Source organism: Nylanderia fulva, unplaced genomic scaffold (assembly GCF_048542155.1).
Source record: "Nylanderia fulva isolate GAGA-0341 unplaced genomic scaffold, ASM4854215v1 Scaffold7, whole genome shotgun sequence".
Lineage (NCBI taxonomy): Eukaryota > Metazoa > Arthropoda > Insecta > Hymenoptera > Formicidae > Nylanderia > Nylanderia fulva.
Genome location: NW_028190807.1, coordinates 5,611,648 through 5,631,744, shown reverse-complemented (window position 1 = coordinate 5,631,744; position 20,097 = coordinate 5,611,648). Strand labels below are relative to the sequence as shown.

The window sequence follows — 20,097 nt, the reverse complement described above, 5'->3', positions numbered from 1 at the left end:
TAACGAGTAAAAATGGTCGCATGTAATATTCATGTAACAAACGGTTTATAAAACACTTCCGATAGTTTCACGCGCGCAAAATTCACCTTTTAATAACAATAATCGTGGAAAATATACGGACATTCCTTGCGATCTGCCGCGACACGTTCCCTGACTCTACGATTTGAAGTTTGTCAATGAGAAGCAATTCTTGCAATTCTCGAAGTATCGAAGCGAGACTCCAGTGCGCGGTAAATTTTTTACGCGGTTTTTTTAAATATGAATTTAGTACAGTACTATTATAAATTATATATGTACAGTTATAGATTGTATATATATATAAATCTGTAACTATACATATAGATTACATACATATACATACATATATATAATAAAGTCTTCATATTTATACATTATGTTTATATACCTATATATAAATATATAAATATAAAGACTAAATTCTTTATTACTATATTATATATTGTATTGTTTATATATGTAGAAAAATCAACATGTCTATATTGTGTAGGTACATATTTCATATATATATATATATATATATATACATATATATATATATATGTATATATAATAAATTCTCTACATTTATGTGTTATATTTATATAAAATATAACATAATATAAATATATTATTATATATTTATATTATCTTATATATTATTTTATATATATACATATATAAAATAAATTCTCCGCATTTATATGTTTATATTTATATCTATAAACATATAAATATTAAAACTATATTTTATATATACATAATACATATTTACATATTATATATATAATCTGTAACTGTACATATAAACTACATAATATATGTCTATTATATTTATGTGCTACCATACTTATATCGATGCCACGCGTGAAATAATCGACGAGGAATTAAAAACAAATTTCTCCAAAGCAAGATATACGAGCTCTTACGCCGGTTTAATTATTAAAACATTTAGAAATTACACTCGTAACACGATGGTGTCCTTTACAATTTACGGATCATCAATCCAATATTGGTCCTACTAAATTAAATTAAGTATAACAAACGATTTGCTTCCTTTTCTTTTATACTCTTCGTGTGTCGACGATTAATCCGCTATATATACATTATATGCACAAACATGCGCATGTTGCATGTAATCAGAGCACCGTGTACGTGATATTGCGACGTGCAAAAGAATTGGATAACAAAAAAAATCCTTTCCCTAATGTCACTTCCTGTTTCAAAAATCATCTTTCTTTCGTTTGAGAAAATTGGCAGATTTCCTTCAGTCATTTCTCTTTCTCTTTCTCTCTTCAATTTTCTCTAGCTTGTACAAGGATTTTTTTTTCTATCCGTTCGTCCACACTAGGATATCGTACGCCGAGGCAGTGACACGCTGATTTGGCAAGATTCTTTTAGCAATACGTCGCATTACAACGTCGAACAGGCGCTCCGCAGCATTGTGATCAAGAATGAAAGAGATCGTTCACCATTTGTATGCGAAATACCGCGATAAGTATATATCATAAATCGAAAATCGTAATCTAAACTTGGTTCAACACGTTCGCGATTTATGTCAATACCTGACAAAGTGATGCTATGCAAAAAAAGTGTGTTGTTCCTGACTTATTGCGACACTTTAGGCTCCCAAAGTGCGAGTAAGAAAAAGTAAATGTAGACATGGTGTTGCGTCGTTGTATCGTTTGAGATCATCATTTACAACTAATTAACAGAGTAGAGAAAATATCCAGTGTATCGCGAGCAGATCTCGAGGACTCACGAACAGAGATCGGCGACGATAGCCAACGGGCGTTCCAGTTTTCACTAAGAGAGCGTACTAAAGTGACGTAAGAAATTTTTCATGTAGCATAGCAAATGGTTTCGGCTTATCCTTGATCACAATGCCAATCGATTTGAATTCGTAATCTATCTCTTGTATCACTGTGTTTATGCATTTTTTTAAAGCCAATCCTCGGGTTTCTTTATAGCGCAACGAGTGCTTGTGTTAGTAATTTCGATCGAATTCTATTTTCTTTTGTTGTCGAGAGACATTTTTCGCGCCGAAACACCACAACCGATGTATATACGTAAATATGCGAAATTACTTGTTTTTTTTTGTTTTTGCACGCGGACACATAAGCGCAATGGAAGATATATCGCGGAAGATAGAAGAATTCGGAATCTCATTCGTTTGAGCGTTCATCGAGAACGAAATTCATTAAAGTTTTCGGTTAGGTTTTTCGGTGGAATCTCTCTGAACAAAACGCACGTATCATAGACGATTAAAATCGAATGCCATCTTTTCGCTAAATAATTCACGCAAACACGCATTTTTCATTCACGTCTCATTAATTAAATGCAGATGATACGATAAAGTCATAAATGAACAGTAAAAAAATATGTAGACCCCATCGTATACATGACGAATCAACGTAGTGGCTCGCGGTAAACAATTCGATTATTTAAATCACATTTACGATTTTATTTTCCTTCTCCGCAATCCTTGATTCGCCACATATACTTCATATATACTTTCGTATGTTACATGTTCTGTACGCATATAGAAAATTGAACTTATAGAAGTGCCACGGTTTCGTTACACATCCACGCGCTTCGATGCATGCTCTTTCTCGCCTTTGAGAAGCTGCCACTTTAGGATCGAGACACCACGAACGCCAATGAACGTGAGACTCTCTCGTCGCAATTAGGCCAACTTTGTGTAAGCTTGTTATTATAATTAGATTGACAAGTAAATCTACGACAACAAAATCTCCGACGAATTATTTGCCTCTGTAATACATATCTCCGTTTCCTGCGAATTTCGACGCACGTATTTTATCGTTATTTACGATATTTTACTTTTTAGGGCTAAGTACGACTAAGTTTGACCCGATAACAAGAGAGTTTCAGCTCATTCGCGCATATTCGGCAAGATTAATCGTACAAGATACACCTGAGCGACCTACGGCCTGCAAGATATCATCGTTGATGTAAAACTGATTCCCTTCAGCCTCGCGCAGGGTTCCTGCACACTGCGTAACCGGCTCAAACCAACCGATATGCCTCGTAATCGTGCCGACAGGCACTCACGAGCGCGTGCATGTCCGTGATTCTAACGAGGTAATGTCCAGAGTGCTGCGCGGGGGTCACATGAAGAACTCCCTGGATCGGCTAATATGCAGTCACGACGCAGGTCTATCCAGTACCGAGATCTCTATTAGCCTAAGTCCGCGGGTCGTTGGATCTGTCAGTAGGAGGCCGCGCGGCTTGTACACCCGATCATTCTGCTCGCTGACAAATTTGGCGACTTTGCGTAGACATTTTTCATAGTGCGTCTCGGTGCATATGCTTATCAGATAACCCGTGAGACAGTATAGACAGCTCTCGCAGTAAGTGGAACAGCTCGCACGCTCCGCTTCCGCGAAATAATTGTTCAACTGATTGATGGTGTACTCGAACAATTGTCTATCCAGCTAAATGGGAAGATATACCGTAATAAATATATTTTAATATCTTATTTTAGAAAAAAAGTTTCTTTTCCCCACAATCTCCAGAAATTATATATCATAGAAAATAAAATATTTGACTTATTTAAAATACTCACCCTACTTTCCAATTCTGTTGGAAATCGTGTTTGAAACTTAACCATTGTTCCTTCGCTGTAGTCACGCTGTATAAAAACCTTCTGACAATTCTGAGGAGGCCCTCCACCTGCTTGCCCTCGTCCTGCAGACATATCTTCCAATGGTGTGAGGGCAGCATGATTGCTCTGAAAATATGATATAAACATTTTTATTTTCATATTATGCTAAAAGTATATGATTATATCTGTATTTTACTACTAATTTGTAGTTTATTTAATTTTTGACAGACATAATAATATATATATGTAATAAATTTTTATTCATATTAAGAAATAATCTATATTAACTTATAACAAATAATAAATATTAAAAATGATGCTGCGTATGATTTCTGATTTTGATAATAATATTAATATTAGATTCTTTTGTACACTAACGTACTTTTCTCTCGTGAACATCTTCAGGCAGTACGCATAATGACTTCTTCGAACTTGTGCTCTATAAAATAAAATTTAACAATGATGCATCGTAAACAATCCACTTTCAAATCTTTTTGTATAAAAATTCAATTACTTTAATCGATCCCCTTTCTTTCGCAGACATCATAACATGGCATATCCCTGATATCTTTTCTCACATATTAATTACTATAAACTAATCAGTATTACTAATATTATACATATAATATTGTACATATATTACTGATATTGAAAATAGTCATTATTTTGACATTAGCATCATTTGCATACATTGACATACTTTTCTCTCATTGTTGACCCATTTAAACTGTACTCTCGACAAACACTTGAAATCGTATCGTTCACAAAGTGCAACTTAACATAAACTCTTGGAGGTCAGATTCTCGCTCGGAAAGACTCGTAATTTCCTTTATTTTGCTTCGGACTAACCACAAAAACCGCACCCAGGTCTCATTTTCGACAACCGCGAGGACGAACAGTGACATTCTCGCTCGTTGATTAAGAACCCGAATCGAGGGGTATAATGACATTTTCGAGAAAGAAATTGTCAAGAAAAGAGCAGAGCGGAGAGCTCAAGGAACGAGGAGCATTCTCGAGCGAGAGACTTGACAGTCAGGATGTGCAATGAGAAGCTTCCGAGCGAGAGGGAGCAAAGGACAGAGGACTCACCAGTGGCATTTTAAGCTTCGTCTTGCCGGCTGTGCGCTGAACGCCTTCGACGAGAATCGAGCTCGACCCCTGGTCGTCGCGCTCGCGGTTTCCCGGTGGACCGGGTTCCTCGGATCGACGATTGTCCGCCGAGATAGCCGCGTAGGACCAGCACCGCGCACACAAACGGATCCACACGACTGGCGATCGCCATTGAGCAGCGCGCATGCGCGCGCAGATAAGCCGTGCGGTCGGACCGGACCAGCTGTGCGACAGTGCGACTCCACTTTGCTCATTTGCTCGCTGCTCCTTTTTCCTCCACGGCACTCTTAGATTTATATTTATATTTATATATAAATATATATTTATATATATATATTTATATTACTTTGTTAATTGTCATGAGGTAAGCATGTATTTTACAAGAACGCGAAGAAAGCGTTGAAATTGTAGAACGGTATGGAAAATATATAACTAAATCAATTCTACTTCTCTCTATAATAATATTTCTAATATATATATATATATATATATATATATATATATATATATATATTCTTTTCTGTATTTAAAATGAATTTATAAGACTAAGGGCCGGTTGTTCCAACTCTTGATAAGTTTTACCCAACAAGTATAGCATATCTTTGTCTCTTTTTTTAGAAATTATCTGAAAAGAGACGAAGCTATACCTATCAGGTAAAACTTATAGCGAGAAGTTGGAAAATCGGCCCTAAAGCGTTTTAATGCAATAATTTATATGCACTTTCGAGGAAGAAAAAGAAGAAAAGATATTGCAGAGGGAGAAAAGATTGGACTTGTGAGGCTTTTTATTCTATTATTATTAATGTTGTTGACACAGAAAAAAGTATATCTAATTGTAAAGTTTGCAAAGTTGGTGCCGTCATATTTGATAAAATATTCGAACTTACTCAGTCGATAAAATCGTTTAGTTATCAATAATCGATCATATACCGGTGACATTTATCGTATAATGAATAAATAATGCAGCTATACTGACTCGAAGTAAAAAGGGTTGCATAACAAAGGAGTAAATAAATAAATAAATAAATTGTAAAAATAGTGAAAAGGAACTGTTTAAATAAACTTCTAAATTGCATTATTGAATAAAGTCGTTTCCTGTACTACATTTTATTGATAATGAGATCAAACAAAGATCGAAACTATAATTACAAGTATAGTACTACATATGTATAGCCAGAAAGTTGATGTTAAAAATAAAAATAATAATATGTTAATCTTTTAGCTTTACGACAATATCTTTCCTCCGTTTGTGTTAAAATATTATTCAGTTGATTTTAAACATATATATTCTGATGCTCGAATAAAAAGTCGAGAGTTATTCTTCAAAATTTTGAAAAATAACGAAATAAGAATATAAAGTTTATTTACAAGAAATAAATTAAATTTTGCACGATTAATATTTAGAAATATCACTATTTAAAATATTGTACAGGTACTGATTTTAATTATAAAGTATCATATGATGTGGGGAAGTATCGTATAAATATAAGTATGAGGATGTGATGAAGGACTTTTCGCGCTTTATTTGCAATCGTTTGACGATCGTCCTCTGCTCATTAGATCTCATCTATTTTGCGTCCCTGCAAACAAATTGTTCCCAATATAATATATTCGCAAGAATGATCTCTTTTAATCTGTTTATATAGGAATTTGATCGTACCATTTTCTCTTCTCTCGAACATCTCGGAAACGAAGGTCTATAAGTCCGTCTACAAGTCTACGACAAACATACACAGAGAGAATTTTCTCTTGGAATTTACCCTCCTGAAAATCATGGAACAATATGGTATTGGAAGAATTAGAAAATTTTATTAGAGATTTCTCTGATTAATATTTACCAGTGTTTGTGCTATATAGATGATTTTAAAATTTGATAAAGATGAGATGAAAAAATGTAAATTCATTGATAAAAGATAAAATTATATGGTGATTCATCTAGATAATTTTCCAGATAATACTTTTTAAGATTGCTTATGTAAACACAATTATAAAAAACGTAAATTATAAAAGGGATACATATCTATCCATATTTTTATCGCTTACTGCTTAAGTTCTACTATTTAAGTATTTTTATGTGCTATGATTGTAAATCAAAATTATCTGAAAATTATTCTAGATCATTTATAGTAAAGATAATACCTTTTATCTAAGATGCAGATATAGATAATACATATTTTTATTATCTATATATAAAAATAAGATGACGTCAAAATTTTATCTAGATGATCATCTATATATAATTTTAATTAGAACACTGTTAACACGCCACAATAAAAATATTAATATCCACAATAAGATATAAAAAATGTTCGATTAATTTTATTATATGTAATTTACTATGTGCTATGTACATATTAATATTTTTATTTACCATGATTTTCAGAGTAAAATCTAAGAGAAAATTCTCTCCGCGTATGAGTCAAAGGATCAAGGACTCTCGAGACGAATGAGATCGGATACATCTGGCTCCGGACAAATTCCTACTCCGCACGGGGCCCAAGGATCCTCCAGCTCCCAGAGATCCGGCGGCAGATGCTCACGACCCGGTGGAGGTCCGCGTGGAGGACTCGGTGGATATCCTTCCACGTCGAAGAATCTCTCGAGCTCCTCTGGATCGAAGGTGGGATATCTGTAAGGCGCCTCGCGCCTCGGTATATCATGCAGAATTGTTCTCATCCTGGACGTGACCGGCATGTCCTCTTCCTCCTCCCAGGATATATCGCCCTCGCGTAAAAACTCTTCCTCGAACGGCATGTCGAAGAGCAGATCCTGCGGCAACGGTTCCCTAGCTATTCTCTCGAACTCCTGTTCGGTCCTGCGAGCTGCCTCACGTTCTCTGATGCCGGCCATGCTTCTTTGGGCGAATTCGCGAGCCGCCACGACACTCGGATGTTCCAGACCGTATTCGACGCGGAACATTTCGCTTTCAATGTCGGGAACTCTGCATTAAATGCAAATGTTATTTCCAACCGTAAGCCTAACTCTCTCACTATCTATATACAGGTTTCTTAAACATATGTCAAAAGTTCAAAGAGCGATTCCTTATTAGGTCATTTTATGAAAATTTATACCTCTGATAATTTTTTGAAAATTGCTTCGTTTTGAAGATATACGTATAGGCGATAAAAATTTATAAGAAAATAATTATTACCTATAAAAGTTATTAATGTAATGTACAAAGAACTTTGTTGTTACCAGTGATGCCAGAATAAAAATGTATTTCTTGTAAATTTTTATCGCTCTGTATCTTCGAAACGAAGTGATTTTCGAAAAATCATCAGAGATATTTTCATAAAATGACCCAAAGAATCACTCCTTGAATTTTTGACATATGTTTAAGAAATACCCTGTATATAAAAGCAATGAAATATTTTCGGAAAATGTCTCTTTCTCATATTTTTTAATTTGCATAATTCTTTGCAATCAACAAATTTTATTATAAATAGAATTCTTTGACACACTGATTGTTTTTATATTCTAGGTTTTTTCTATTTAAGTTTTTAATTTTATTTCAATTCATCTTTCAAAACTTGACTAAAGTCGATCGAAGATTATTGATTTATATTGATTGCATGTTTCAAAATTGTAATTCTTTATCTTTTCTTATTTTCATAATATTTTAATATTATGTATGCCTGTGTATATATCTAGGCCTCTCTTCTTCCGCGAGTTGTACAGCGTTACCACCAACATTTGCCACTGCCATGACAAAGTCCCGTCTTGCCTGTTGCAATCCCTCTAGCTTAGTATTCACTGTAACTGCTTCCGCTGCATCTTGCTCGTCAAGAGTTTCACTACCGAACAATATTCATCATTAATTCATACAAGAAATAGAGAAATTAAACAAAAATATATAAGAATTATTTATTTTGTAACAAATAAAATTCTCAATATTTAAGTCAAAGATTTAGCATCAACAAAAAAGCTCGTTTCTACTGAAATTCTAACTAGAAGTGTATAACATTGATTCTTCGACGCAAATCTTGAAATATGTATCAAAATAAATTATTTTTTATATTTTACATTTTTTCAGAAATCTTGAAACTAAAAAGAAATAAAAGAGAAAACTCTTCAGTTCCAGAAAATTAAGTCACCTAATCACTCTGATCGAGCGGTTCGCCACTTCGGACATCGGTGCCTCGGCAGATGGTTGCGGGATGGTGACGATGGTCATGCGATTTTCGTTCACCGATTTCGGTGGTATCACGACGCTGTCGATCGGACCCTCACCAACCGGTTCGGCTAGGATCACCTGGGCATTCATGCTTCTCGCTAATTCTCTGGTTCTCTCTGGAATAGTCGGAAGTGATTCCGGTGGCCGTCTATCCGGTGCGACTCTCCTCTCCAGCGGAGGAGGCCTCCTCACCGGCCTGATAGGCGGTGGAGACGTCGGAGCTCGTCGTGATACCCTCTCTCTACCAAACCTAACACAGATGCAGATATATAAAAAAAATTTAGAATGTTAGAATGTTTAAGGTATTAAATTTTGACAAAGGACTGTGCACCATACATATATATAGGATTTTGGCTTTCGGTGAAATTGGTTGCTTTTTTATATGTTGTAGATTGCAACTTGCTGAACAAAAGATGTAATAGTCTCAAATATTGGAGAAATAGTTACTGAATTATAATTAGTCAAACAACTTGTGTTTTTCGTGTGAGTTTTCGTTGACTGACTGTAAATCAGTAACTATATCTATTATTTAGTTTTTTGAGCTTATTACATTTTTGTTCAGCACATTATAAGCTAAAACACTAAAATAAGAAAACCAACTGATTTTATCGGAATTCAATTTTATTAGGATTTTATATATCAAAAACCTCACGCATTAATCTTGTATAAAATTAAATCTTCGTAAGATCATTTCAACCACGAAAAACTCGGGCTGTGCGAGTTGTTTAACTAACTGCATATGCATAACTCAGTAACTACTCAATATTTAGCTTTGAAGCTATTACATTTTTTGTTCAGCAAGACATAAGCTACAATATATATAATTAAAAGAAACAGTCAATTCTATCGAAAGCTAAAGTCTTACGTATTTGGTGTAGGATCCTTTACTTCAGAAATTTTATAACGCGTAAAAAAAATGACCATTCCGAATCGTTTGGAAAATTCTTTTTAAATAACAAAACACTTTTTAAATAACGACAACAATAACGCAAAAATCGCATAATTTTGAAAATTCACCTAGGATCGCCGCCGATTGGCGCGGGTGTCCTCCTTGGCATCCTTTGAATCGGCATTGTTTCTTCACGCTTACGCTCATACTCCTGCTTGAACTTCTCCGCCTGCTTCACTCGTGCCATCATCGCCTTTGTCACTCCCGGTTTGGTAAATTCGACCTTTTTCGGTTCAGCCGGGGTATATCTGCGCCTTCTACTAGGATCTATGCCAGGCTGTGGCTGTGGCTGTGGCTGTGTTTGCATTTCCTGCTTTCGCCCAAGCTCCTTCACCAAAGCGGCACTCCTCGCCTGTCTTAGTGCTTGGGTCTTCGTAAGTCGCGGCTGGCTCGCCATCGTCAATCGTCGTCGATGTCAGATAATTCTTGACATTTCATAAAATTAATACGTAATACATATTATTTTTAATTTCACATAAAATTTTATTTTACCATAAAAATAATATACGAGCTCTATACACTTCTTTCCATATTAGGCTTATGAAAGATTCCTTAATTAAACAATTTTTTTCAATAAAAATATCGAAGCAAGGATAATGTTTTGCACTTAATGATTGCAAAGTAGCTGGGTGTCATATTAAAAACGCGATAGAAAATTGAGCACGCTTTATACATATTTATACGTATTAACAATAGAAACGATGATTATTTATAGCTTACAACACTTTGCACTATAACAGATAGCTTAATGACATTTTAGAAAATAATTAGAAATAAACAATAACTTTAAGATAAATAACTATAAAAAGAGCATAAAAAACCTCTTAAAAATGTATTTTCTAAAATCTCTGAAGAATAAGCTTTTTCGATCAGCGCGATGATTTCCCTTGGCGCCTGAATAATGGATCCAGTACTTTTTCATGTTTCGAAACTTGCGATGTTAATAACCCATTCTGGGCAATACGCCCGGCACTTGATTAAGGCCGGGTAGATTAATTCATCATTATTAACAAGAATTTTGAATTATTTTGGGCCTGAAAGGTTTATGTGAAAAAGTCACCGGTGACAGATCTGCGGTAGCTTTTGTTTCACTTTCGCGAAATGAATGAATCTCTGAAGTTAGCAAAGAAAAATAATTTAATAAAGTAAAATAATTTAATTTTTATAATGATTGAGAGTTTATACTGTTGTTTAATTTAAATATTTATTTTATTTAATATTTTTTAAATATGTTTTCATTGCTATTCTAACTATAAGACACATTTATTATCGTGGAAATTGAATCTCGATATGTATATATATTTACAATGAATACATAAAAATTATTTTGTCTAAAACATGCTGCTTAATAATCAGCAGCATTGCTGGCCAAATAATCGCGACGTCCGATATTGGACGCCTGCTTGTTTTGCACAGCCTCTAGTTTCGGACACTCTGTAATTCTGTGTCCGAGCCCACCGCAATAACTGCAACCGCGTTCGTCTGCAATAAAGCAAAAAGAATATTAAAGTTCGCAAGAATATGAATAATATAAATATAAATATAAATAACGACATAAGAGAGGAAATAAACACCAATTAAAAATAGATAAATTGATGATTATTATTTTACCTCCTAAATTGAGGTATTTTTCGTTCTCCGAGCAAAGTTCCAGCAAGAACGGCGGCACCTTCTGCTTTGCTTCCATCAGCAGATGTTTAAGGTCAAGTAATACAGATTCATCGTTCGCTTTATTGATAAAAGTCGTCGCTATTCCGGTACGTCCGGAACGACCGGTTCGTCCTATCCTGTGCACTGAAAGTATATATAATACATTAAACATCTATTTCACATTTCTTCATCCAATATTATAATTTTGCGTATCATGATATATTACCATAATTTTCTACGTCATCTGGCATGTCGTAATTGATAACGTGTTGCACATCGGCGAAATCAAGACCTTTCGATGCGACGTCTGTCGCGACAAGCACATCTTTTCGACCCGCACGAAACGCTTCCACCGAACGTGATCTTTCTTCTTGATCTGAAAATTTTAAAAATGAACGATACATTTAATTCATTTTAACAATATTCAAATATTCTCTCCGAAATACTAATACGATTTATTTGTTTTTAATGCTAGATCATTTTTTAGCATTGAAACTGTATTACATTGTATAAAAAATATATAAAATCATGAATATGTTAATATATTTAATACGTTTAATAATATTAGATTACCATGTTATAATTGAAAAATTATATTCGCGAAAAATAACTATACCTATTCCTCCATGTATCGCGACAGCTTCCACTCCTTTTATAAGTAGATATTCGTGAATAGCGTCCACATCGCGCTTCTTTTCCGCGAATATTAAAACCGGTGGCGCAGTCTTTTGAAGGCATTCCAAGAGGTAAACAATTTTAGCCTCTTGTTTGACGTACTCTACTTCCTGTATCACGTTCATCGATGCAGCACCGGCACGACCGACATTTATTGTCACGGGTTTTACCAACGCCGAACGTGCAAAATTTTGAATTCTTTTTGGCATAGTAGCAGAGAACAATAGCGTTTGCCTCTGTCCCTGTAATACAAAATATATACAATAAGCAATTTTTATTATTCTACTAAATAAATACTAAAAATACTTGATATTTTTTTCGCGGATTTTCGTATAGATATTGAGATAAATAATTACCCTAAAGAATGAAAATATTGTTCGCACATCCTCCTCAAATCCCATGTCTATCATACGATCTGCCTCGTCCATGCAAAGATAACGACATACGCTTAAAGTGACCATCTTTTTATGCAACATATCCATCAGTCGTCCCGGTGTCGCTACCATTATGTGCACGCCTCTATAAATATAGAATTTATATTATAAATTTATGTATATGACACATACATATATATTAGAAATAGAAATATCGAAAATTAAATGACAATAAAAAATATTAACTTGTTGATTATAGCTAATGATTCCGAAACTGGTACACCTCCAATGGCCAAGCAGCAACGTATTTCTGGGCAGTCCACTTGCCTTAAGCTATTGGTATAATGTCGGATTATGTCGTAAGTTTGCTTAGCTAATTCTCTTGAAGGACATATTATCAAGCCTGTGAATTGAAATATATTAATATTAATATATACATAGTATAATACGATATTATCTAATATTATACAAATATTAATATCATATATGTGATATGTATGTGATATTAATATTTGTCAATAAAATATCAACTCTACCTATTTACTGTTATAAATATTTACCATAAGGTCCCTCTTTCTTAATGAATGGCATGTCGAGCTCTTGTTCCAAACAAAATTCAATAATAGGTAAAACAAACACCAAAGTTTTACCACTACCAGTAGAAGCTATACCGATCATGTCGCGACCAGACAACCTGTAATGATATAACATTTGTACTTTTTGCTCAATTATATAATTATATAATTCGTCAAAATGATAATATGAAAACTAACACTGTAGGTATTCCTTGAACTTGAATTGGAGTTGGCTTGATAATGCCTTTTTGGTCCAATCCATACAAGATTCCTTTATGAAATTTCATTTCCTTGAAAGTTTTTAAAGGTGGTGGTACTTCGTCGCCCTCCACAAGTATCCTAAGCTTCCTTCTTACTCTTTCATGACGTATCTCGCCAAAACTGAGTATCGCTCTCGGTGGTTGCCAATTAGTCTTGATAGGATCTTTGTATTGGATACCCTTGGCTAATTCAGCCACACCCATTAGAGCTTTATTCTCAGCAACGCTTTCTAGAATTTTCTCTTCCTCTTTCAATTGCTTCTCCATAGCACTCTCTTTCTTGGCTGGAATATTACAATAAGAATTTTACATAAACAATTTCTCTAAAATTAAATTACATTGTTTCTTTGTTTGCATAAACTCATAGAACAGGTTTCACACCTTCAGCCAACTTTTTTAATTCAGTATGTTGATCGAGAAGAGAGATGTTAGACTTTCTCCCCCAAACTTGTCCGTCATCATTGTCAGCATCATCTTTTTCATTCTCACTGCTACTCTTTCCAACACCATTAGCACCTTCTTCTTTTAACTCTCCGAGTTTACCCAATTTTGCCAGCAATTGCTTTTTACGATGTTTGACAGATACGTATGGCACATAATCATCATCTGTATCCAAAGGACTGTCCTCTTGCTCCTCCCTTCTATATCTCTGCATTTAAAATAATTACTCAACATCAGTAAAGATAGACATATATTGGTATGACAAAAAAATATGTACGTATTCAAAAATTGAATATAATAGAATCTATTATAATAAACAATTTATGTTGACAAACAATTTTTAAATAATTACTCAATGTCAGTAAAGATAGACATACATTGGTATGACAAAAAGTATGTACATATTAAAAATTTAATACAACAGAATATATTATAATAAACAAGTTTGACAAAAAGTGCATCTAGGTTTACTAACCTTTACCAAAGGCTCGTTGTTGTCCATTGGAACACTGATCAGTAACTATTGTTTACTACTGCTTTTCACCAAGTATAATTGAGTTTTAGTATTGGTTGCTCTTCGATTCCTTATAGTTTATCCATTTCTCGACAGCCTGGAAATTGCGTTTCTCTCAGAGGATAAAAATCTGCGGAGATCCGTGGAAAAAGAAGTCCATTCACTATTTCTTTTGCGCTGCTCGCGCCATTTATGTAAACCTACGCATACGTGTTTTTCGCTGCCTCGTGCGATGTATCCAGGACCAACGATGCAAAATAATTATCTATCAAGTTTTGTCGATTGTTAGTTGAAGTGGGGAAAAAAAATGTCTGCGGGGGAACGTCCAGCTTCGATGCTCTTTCAGGACAGTCAGTATAATTGGACAGATGATTTGCCAGTCTGCAAACAGTCCGGTATATTTTTCATTCATTATTTTGATAGTAATGATCTAAAATCTCAATAAAAATATATATATTGATATTATTGATTATAGAATTAATTTTAAAAATTATATATGTAAAATAAACACAAATCCATTTATTATCTTATATTTCTTTTAATTGAATAAATTAGAATAATAAGTAGTTTTTTTTTTCAAAAACAATTGTATCTCTTTTAAGTAATCTCCTTCAATTTTTTATATAATACTTTACAACATTGCAAATTTATTATTATTTGATGGATATGTATATTAAATAATAATGAGATAAATGTAGAAGAGAAAGAGAGAGAGTTATTGAGATTCAGTGATATTTTAGGAGTGGGCTTTTCCACTAACCAGATCTATCGAGAGGATGGATATCGACAAGAGGAGCATCTATTTGAAGATCGTAGTTTTCACTGTAAATATGACGACTCCACATTTCTTTACGCAGTATTTGATGGTCACGAAGGCACTAAAGCAGCCAATTTTGCTATGCAAAGAGTGACTGCAGAAATCCTGCTGGGACAATTAAACGGGAAATCAACTGATGAGGAAGTAAAAGAAGTTCTTAGGTAAAAATTCTATTAACATGATATAGTATAAAAATGAATAAAATTAAAAATTGATTTGATGCAAATTTTATGCATATTTTATGCTCCAATTTACAAATATATTAATTATGCAAAAATACTGAATATATGACAGTTATATATATATATATATATATACACACATATAAATTGCAAGTAATTATAAGTTCTCTACATACAAAGTATTTATTCTATAGACAAGCCTTCATAGCAGTTGAAAAAGGATATCTGGAATCAATTGGTGATTTGTTAGCAGAACGAGCTAGTCTACAGTTTGACATACCTGATGGACTGAATTCTTATGAAACTTATCAAAAATTTCCAGACCTGGTTAGTCATATATCATATTAAAAAGTATATTTTTATTAAAGGTTATTATATTAAAGGTATATTTTTTTAATATATATAATTTTTTTGCAGGTTGACAAGCTAAATGCGTTAAATTGCGAGCTTTCAGCTGGGACCAGTGCGGTAGTGGCTTTGGTTTATAGAGGAAAACTATACGTCGCGAATGTCGGCGACAGCAGAGCACTGTTGTGCAAAACAGACAGCAATCAAGTTTTACGAGTCATACAATTAAGCGTGGATCATGACTTGAGGAACGAAGATGAGCTTTTACGATTATCCCAACTTGGCTTGGACGTCGAATCGATCAGGCAAGGTACATTTCATTTACCGACATTTATCTTACTAGGAAGAGATTTTGGTAAATAAGAACAGATTACACATCTTGCAGGTTCTCATCTTGGAAATCAGGAGAACACACGCTGCCTTGGCAACTATCTTGTCAAGGGAGGCTACAGAGAGTTTGAGGAGTTAACAGCTTCCATAGCGGAACCGATCATCGCCGAACCGGAGATTCACGGTAGTATCGAGCTGGACGATTCCTGCAGATTTCTAATGCTCATGTCACGCGGCCTATACAAGTCGTTGGAGGAAGCGACCGGTACCGATCAAGTTAATAAGGAGCTAGCTTTGATAGCAGTCGAACAGGTAGTATACTTTGACCTAAATAATGTTGAACTAAGCAGTTTCCACATACAAAATCTCATTTCTCTCTTTGCTTGTTTCAGTTTCGAGTGCAATCAACTTTAACCGGCGTCGCCCAAGCAGTTGTTGATAAAGTTGTGAGGATCCATCATGATGTGAATATGAGTAATACGCAAAATACCATGATCACCAGTAAGCGCGACGACATAACTCTCCTTGTGCGAAACTTCAACTTCCCATTATCGCATGCCTTGAAGAGTCCTACTAGTCAGTCTGTCAGATTCAATCCTGTAGTGCAAACCGCGTCGATCAGCATACCGGATAACGAAGATCTCTCGAGCACTAGCACCGGCATTACTGACGACAACTTTGACGACGCGTCAACGACTGAAACATCAACTACGTCGGACATGTGTCCGTCTGGTGCCAGAATAACGGATCCAAACGCCAGAATCAAGCCTTATGTAGATTTTTCAGAGTATTACGAGAATGTCGAGAAGAGAAGAAAAGAGGGAACTCTGCCGGAAGGTATAGATTTCTAGCACATGTTTAGTTTATTTATTGTGAATATATTTGAACTATCTATATATATCAACTATATATATCAAAAGATTGATATTACAGTCATGTTACATGTGAATGTCTACGAGTGTGGTATTTTTAATGAACTTTTTATTCATTAAAAATTAAAAATTTGTTAAATTATAATGCAGTACTAGTCTTTTTTCATCAAAATATATTTATTATTCTCCCATTATTAATTTAGAAATTTTGTATTATGTCATTATATCAAAATTAATTTATTATTTTAGCTTGTTTGATATAAAGCTAATAATATAAACAATTAATACACATATTTAAAATATCTTTGACACAGCATATTTATGTGACATTAATTTAATGGATTCGAAACTAAATTAAGCTTGGACATGTACTTGAATATCTACCTCTCTCTTGTGTATGCACTTAATACAGAACTTGAACATTATTATATAATTTGTATATATTTACACATCACAAACGTTACAGATATTTCGTCGGGTTAGATTTTAAGCGATCGAACGCGGCTTTTTCGAGGCATTCTCTATGATCGGGATGCGCAATTTGAATCAATGCATTCGCTCTTTGTCGTAAGGTTTTACCGAAGAGATTTGCCACCCCGTGTTCCGTGACTACGTAATGCACGTGAGCTCTTGTAACCACAACTCCAGCTCCTAAAAGATCAGGATATATATAATTTTACCAAATAATTATTATTTAATTATATACCATATAATTATTAATTAATTAGTATTCAAAATTATATACTAAAATACAAAATTTATTTGCAGCAACAATTTCTAATTAAATCTAATCTCGCTTCGTACCGAGTTTAAGCACTGGTTGTATTTTACTCTCTCCTTTGCTGGTGACCGAAGGGAACGCGATGATGGCCTTTCCACGACCGTCCTGACTAATCGCCGCACCTCGAAGAAAATCCAACTGACCGCCGAAGCCAGAATACATCTTGCAGCCTAAACTGTCGGAGCACACCTGGCCGGTGAGATCCATCTCGATGCAAGAGTTAATAGCCGTCATCTTCGGCTGCATCGAAATCACTCGTGGATCGTTAACATAATTGATCGCTAACATCTCTAGATGATGAAGCAATACAAAATAATTTACAAATTGCAAAACAATACAGGGGCGCAATCAATCAAGATAAACCCATTGTCATAATTACCGACAAACGGATTGTTGTGCAGAAAGTCGTACAATCGTTTCGTGCCGATGCCGAAAGAACCGATCATACGTCCTCTATGCTTGACTTTGCATTTATTCGTGATGTTGCCGTGCTCGACGAGGTCGACCATCGCGTCGCAAAGGATCTCCGAATGTATTCCCAAGTCCTTGTGATTAACCAGGGCGCAGAGCACCGCGTCAGGAATATTACCGATGCCGAGTTGCAATGTCGCTCCATCCTCGATCAAGCGTTGCGCGATGATCTTGCCGATTTCAGTCTCGAGCTCGTTAGGTGGTGGACAGACCACGCAAGGTAGAGGACAATCGTATCTCACCGCCCAGTCAAAATGACTCGAGTGGATGACCGTGTCACCGAAGGACCTTGGCATGTGTTCGTTTACTTGCGCTGAAGAAAGAGAAACATCTGTTTAGTTTTGCAATTAACGATTATACATAAAAGCAATTATTTTATTAATCAAAAATCTGAACTATCTCGCTGACCGAGATGGGTCAGGATAGCATAGTTTTTTTCCATCTTGTTATCACATCTTAGTATTGCCGTTATCACATTATTAATGATTCGGTACCAATGAGAACTTTAGCGGTGCAAATAGCCGCGCGGGTACAATCCGCGCTCACGCCGAGCGAGCAGAATCCACGTACATCCGGCATGCTGACGTGAATCAGGGCGATGTCCGGCACGATTTTCTTCTCGAAGAACAATCTCGGCGCCTCGTGCAGGAATACCGGAATGCAGTCCGCCCGTCCCTCGTTCACCGCCTCCCTGAGATTGGTACCCACGTACAGGCTGATAGATCTGAAGTGCTCTTCAATGTAACATCATCGTAGAGTGTTATTTTCCATCATCAGATATGGGTGTTATGAATGGAGATTGCAATTACGCGAACACTTACTCTCAAACTCGGGATTAGCGAACGGTGTATCACCCTCGAGGCTCATATGCACCAACCTGACGCCGCGTAGATTGTTGCATACCCCGTGTTCGGTCATGGCACGTACGAGCTCCATCGGCGTGGCCGCACCACCTTGTATGAAAACCAAATGTTCTGAAAAAGAAACGGTTGGTTTGTAAAAACATATATTCAGAATAACGATTTATATTCATCGGATATTTAATGAAAAATCATTCTGCTTTATGAAATTTTCTGATATATCTATGACATATGTACGATATTTTTAGAAAAAATTCCAAACTATAATTCATTCACATCAGGAAGAACTAATTAAGTTAAAAATGTTATATATTTTTAACTCTTAATGAATTTAAATCGATTAAAAAATTTATAAGACAATTTCATATTTTTTCATTGAAAAATACAGAGTTTAAATATCAGTCTGAACTATAATAGAGCTGTAATAAATACCTGAATTTATGATCTTTACCGCGTCTTCTACGCAAACCCATTTTGGACATCGTTTTAAAGGTTGAGAAGGTTCCCTTAAACTTTGAAAATACCGCTGTCCGCATAAATGGAAAGATTTTGTTGTATTTTGTCGAATTTTGCCAAAGACTAATTTCAGATTTCGGAACATTATTCCGAAACTGTCAACACCAAATCAGCAACAAGCTCTCGTACGATAATAAATGTATAAACGATCGTATAAAAACTTATATGATACATAATCTAAAAGAGATTTCGCTGAACGTATACGTCAAACGATATGAATCCGTTGCCATCTCCACGAACTGTTATTTGAACATCTGATTTGGCGGCGTTCGATTTTTCGAGATAACATTTAATATAAGTAATTGGCGGATGCACTATATCGATTTGAATTTTTGTAATATATTCGTAATTCGAATATATTTTAAATATAGATATATAAATACAAGTGCACTATATAATTATCCCATTTCTTTTAACATAAAAAATATATCATGCAATGAAATATCAACAATATCAATTGTCTTATATATATATTTTTTTTTGATTTGCGTATTTATATTTCGAATTTGTCGTACAATGCGGTAACATACGGAAAATTATACAAAGGAACGTTAAAAGATTTAATATAAAAAATGC

At 34.8% G+C, this 20,097-nt stretch overlaps 5 protein-coding genes and 1 long non-coding RNA gene across 9 annotated transcripts; 2 read left to right on the top strand and 4 right to left on the bottom strand.

The window, feature by feature from the left end:
- Nucleotides 1-913: 913 nt before the first annotated feature.
- LOC114940886 (golgin subfamily A member 7) lies at nt 914-4,934 on the bottom strand. Of its 3 annotated transcripts, none has more exons than XM_029315661.2 (4): nt 4,712-4,932; nt 4,005-4,061; nt 3,584-3,748; nt 914-3,452 (listed from the first exon to the last, which is right to left on the bottom strand). In XM_029315661.2, exons 1-4 carry the CDS (start codon nt 4,916-4,918, stop codon nt 3,162-3,164), a joined length of 720 nt encoding a protein of 239 aa, XP_029171494.1. In that variant the 5' UTR covers nt 4,919-4,932; the 3' UTR covers nt 914-3,161. The 3 variants fall into 3 exon arrangements, with proteins under 3 accessions (XP_029171494.1, XP_085344710.1, XP_085344709.1); XM_085488584.1 differs by lacking the exon at nt 4,712-4,932 and adding an exon at nt 4,137-4,672; XM_085488583.1 differs by lacking the exon at nt 4,005-4,061 and having other exon boundaries at nt 4,712-4,934.
- A 48-nt stretch (nt 4,935-4,982) lies between these two features.
- Nucleotides 4,983-7,397, top strand: LOC146720418 (uncharacterized). Its single transcript, XR_014926086.1, has 3 exons — nt 4,983-5,096; nt 6,379-6,518; nt 7,116-7,397. It is a non-coding gene; the product is annotated as an uncharacterized LOC146720418 (long non-coding RNA).
- Nucleotides 7,086-10,289, bottom strand: LOC114940887 (uncharacterized). Its single transcript, XM_029315662.2, has 4 exons — nt 9,924-10,289; nt 8,827-9,156; nt 8,368-8,526; nt 7,086-7,673 (listed from the first exon to the last, which is right to left on the bottom strand). Exons 1-4 carry the CDS (start codon nt 10,250-10,252, stop codon nt 7,160-7,162), a joined length of 1,332 nt encoding a protein of 443 aa, XP_029171495.1. The 5' UTR covers nt 10,253-10,289; the 3' UTR covers nt 7,086-7,159.
- A 753-nt stretch (nt 10,290-11,042) lies between these two features.
- Nucleotides 11,043-14,721, bottom strand: abs (ATP-dependent RNA helicase abstrakt). The gene is made up of 10 exons (XM_029315663.2): nt 14,306-14,721; nt 13,771-14,038; nt 13,328-13,673; nt 13,115-13,248; nt 12,801-12,957; nt 12,537-12,699; nt 12,122-12,422; nt 11,732-11,881; nt 11,467-11,649; nt 11,043-11,337 (listed from the first exon to the last, which is right to left on the bottom strand). Exons 1-10 carry the CDS (start codon nt 14,330-14,332, stop codon nt 11,201-11,203), a joined length of 1,866 nt encoding a protein of 621 aa, XP_029171496.1. The 5' UTR covers nt 14,333-14,721; the 3' UTR covers nt 11,043-11,200.
- On the top strand, nt 14,279-17,318 carry LOC114940892 (TGF-beta-activated kinase 1 and MAP3K7-binding protein 1). 2 transcript variants are annotated; one of them, XM_029315667.2, is made up of 7 exons: nt 14,279-14,346; nt 14,441-14,739; nt 15,085-15,322; nt 15,538-15,670; nt 15,761-16,001; nt 16,077-16,333; nt 16,414-17,318. In XM_029315667.2, exons 2-7 carry the CDS (start codon nt 14,652-14,654, stop codon nt 16,870-16,872), a joined length of 1,416 nt encoding a protein of 471 aa, XP_029171500.1. In that variant the 5' UTR covers nt 14,279-14,346; nt 14,441-14,651; the 3' UTR covers nt 16,873-17,318. The 2 variants fall into 2 exon arrangements, with proteins under 2 accessions (XP_029171500.1, XP_085344708.1); XM_085488582.1 differs by having other exon boundaries at nt 14,302-14,739.
- LOC114940891 (succinyl-CoA:acetate/propanoyl-CoA:succinate CoA transferase) lies at nt 17,064-19,896 on the bottom strand. The gene is made up of 6 exons (XM_029315666.2): nt 19,438-19,896; nt 18,967-19,119; nt 18,640-18,879; nt 18,054-18,458; nt 17,698-17,964; nt 17,064-17,544 (listed from the first exon to the last, which is right to left on the bottom strand). Exons 1-6 carry the CDS (start codon nt 19,604-19,606, stop codon nt 17,354-17,356), a joined length of 1,425 nt encoding a protein of 474 aa, XP_029171499.1. The 5' UTR covers nt 19,607-19,896; the 3' UTR covers nt 17,064-17,353.
- Between the last annotated feature and the right edge of the window lie 201 nt (nt 19,897-20,097).

Excerpts from the sequence above, each read along its gene's own strand:
- LOC114940887 (XM_029315662.2), bottom strand. The coding sequence starts at position 10,252 with ATGGCGAGCCAGCCGCGACTTACGAAGACCCAAGCACTAAGACAGGCG. Across the intron at positions 9,157-9,923 it reads CCAATCGGCGGCGATCCTAG|GTTTGGTAGAGAGAGGGTAT; the intron begins GTGAATTTTCAA and ends CATCTGTGTTAG. Across the intron at positions 7,674-8,367 it reads AGGCCTAGATATATACACAG|AGTTCCCGACATTGAAAGCG; the intron begins GCATACATAATA and ends CATTTAATGCAG.
- abs (XM_029315663.2), bottom strand. The coding sequence starts at position 14,332 with ATGGACAACAACGAGCCTTTGGTAAAG. Across the intron at positions 14,039-14,305 it reads ACAACGAGCCTTTGGTAAAG|AGATATAGAAGGGAGGAGCA; the intron begins GTTAGTAAACCT and ends TTTTAAATGCAG. Across the intron at positions 13,674-13,770 it reads ATTAAAAAAGTTGGCTGAAG|CCAAGAAAGAGAGTGCTATG; the intron begins GTGTGAAACCTG and ends GTAATATTCCAG.
- LOC114940892 (XM_029315667.2), top strand. The coding sequence starts at position 14,652 with ATGTCTGCGGGGGAACGTCCAGCTTCGATGCTCTTTCAGGACAGTCAG. Across the intron at positions 15,323-15,537 it reads GAAGTAAAAGAAGTTCTTAG|ACAAGCCTTCATAGCAGTTG; the intron begins GTAAAAATTCTA and ends TTTATTCTATAG. Across the intron at positions 16,002-16,076 it reads CGTCGAATCGATCAGGCAAG|GTTCTCATCTTGGAAATCAG; the intron begins GTACATTTCATT and ends CACATCTTGCAG.
- LOC114940891 (XM_029315666.2), bottom strand. The coding sequence starts at position 19,606 with ATGTTCCGAAATCTGAAATTAGTCTTTGGCAAAATTCGACAAAATACA. Across the intron at positions 19,120-19,437 it reads GGTAAAGATCATAAATTCAG|AACATTTGGTTTTCATACAA; the intron begins GTATTTATTACA and ends TTTCTTTTTCAG. Across the intron at positions 18,459-18,639 it reads CACCGCTAAAGTTCTCATTG|CGCAAGTAAACGAACACATG; the intron begins GTACCGAATCAT and ends CTCTTTCTTCAG.
- LOC114940886 (XM_029315661.2), bottom strand. The coding sequence starts at position 4,918 with ATGCGCGCTGCTCAATGGCGATCGCCAGTCGTGTGGATCCGTTTGTGT. Across the intron at positions 3,749-4,004 it reads AAGATGTTCACGAGAGAAAA|AGCAATCATGCTGCCCTCAC; the intron begins GTACGTTAGTGT and ends TCATATTTTCAG. Across the intron at positions 3,453-3,583 it reads CAACAGAATTGGAAAGTAGG|CTGGATAGACAATTGTTCGA; the intron begins GTGAGTATTTTA and ends CTTCCCATTTAG.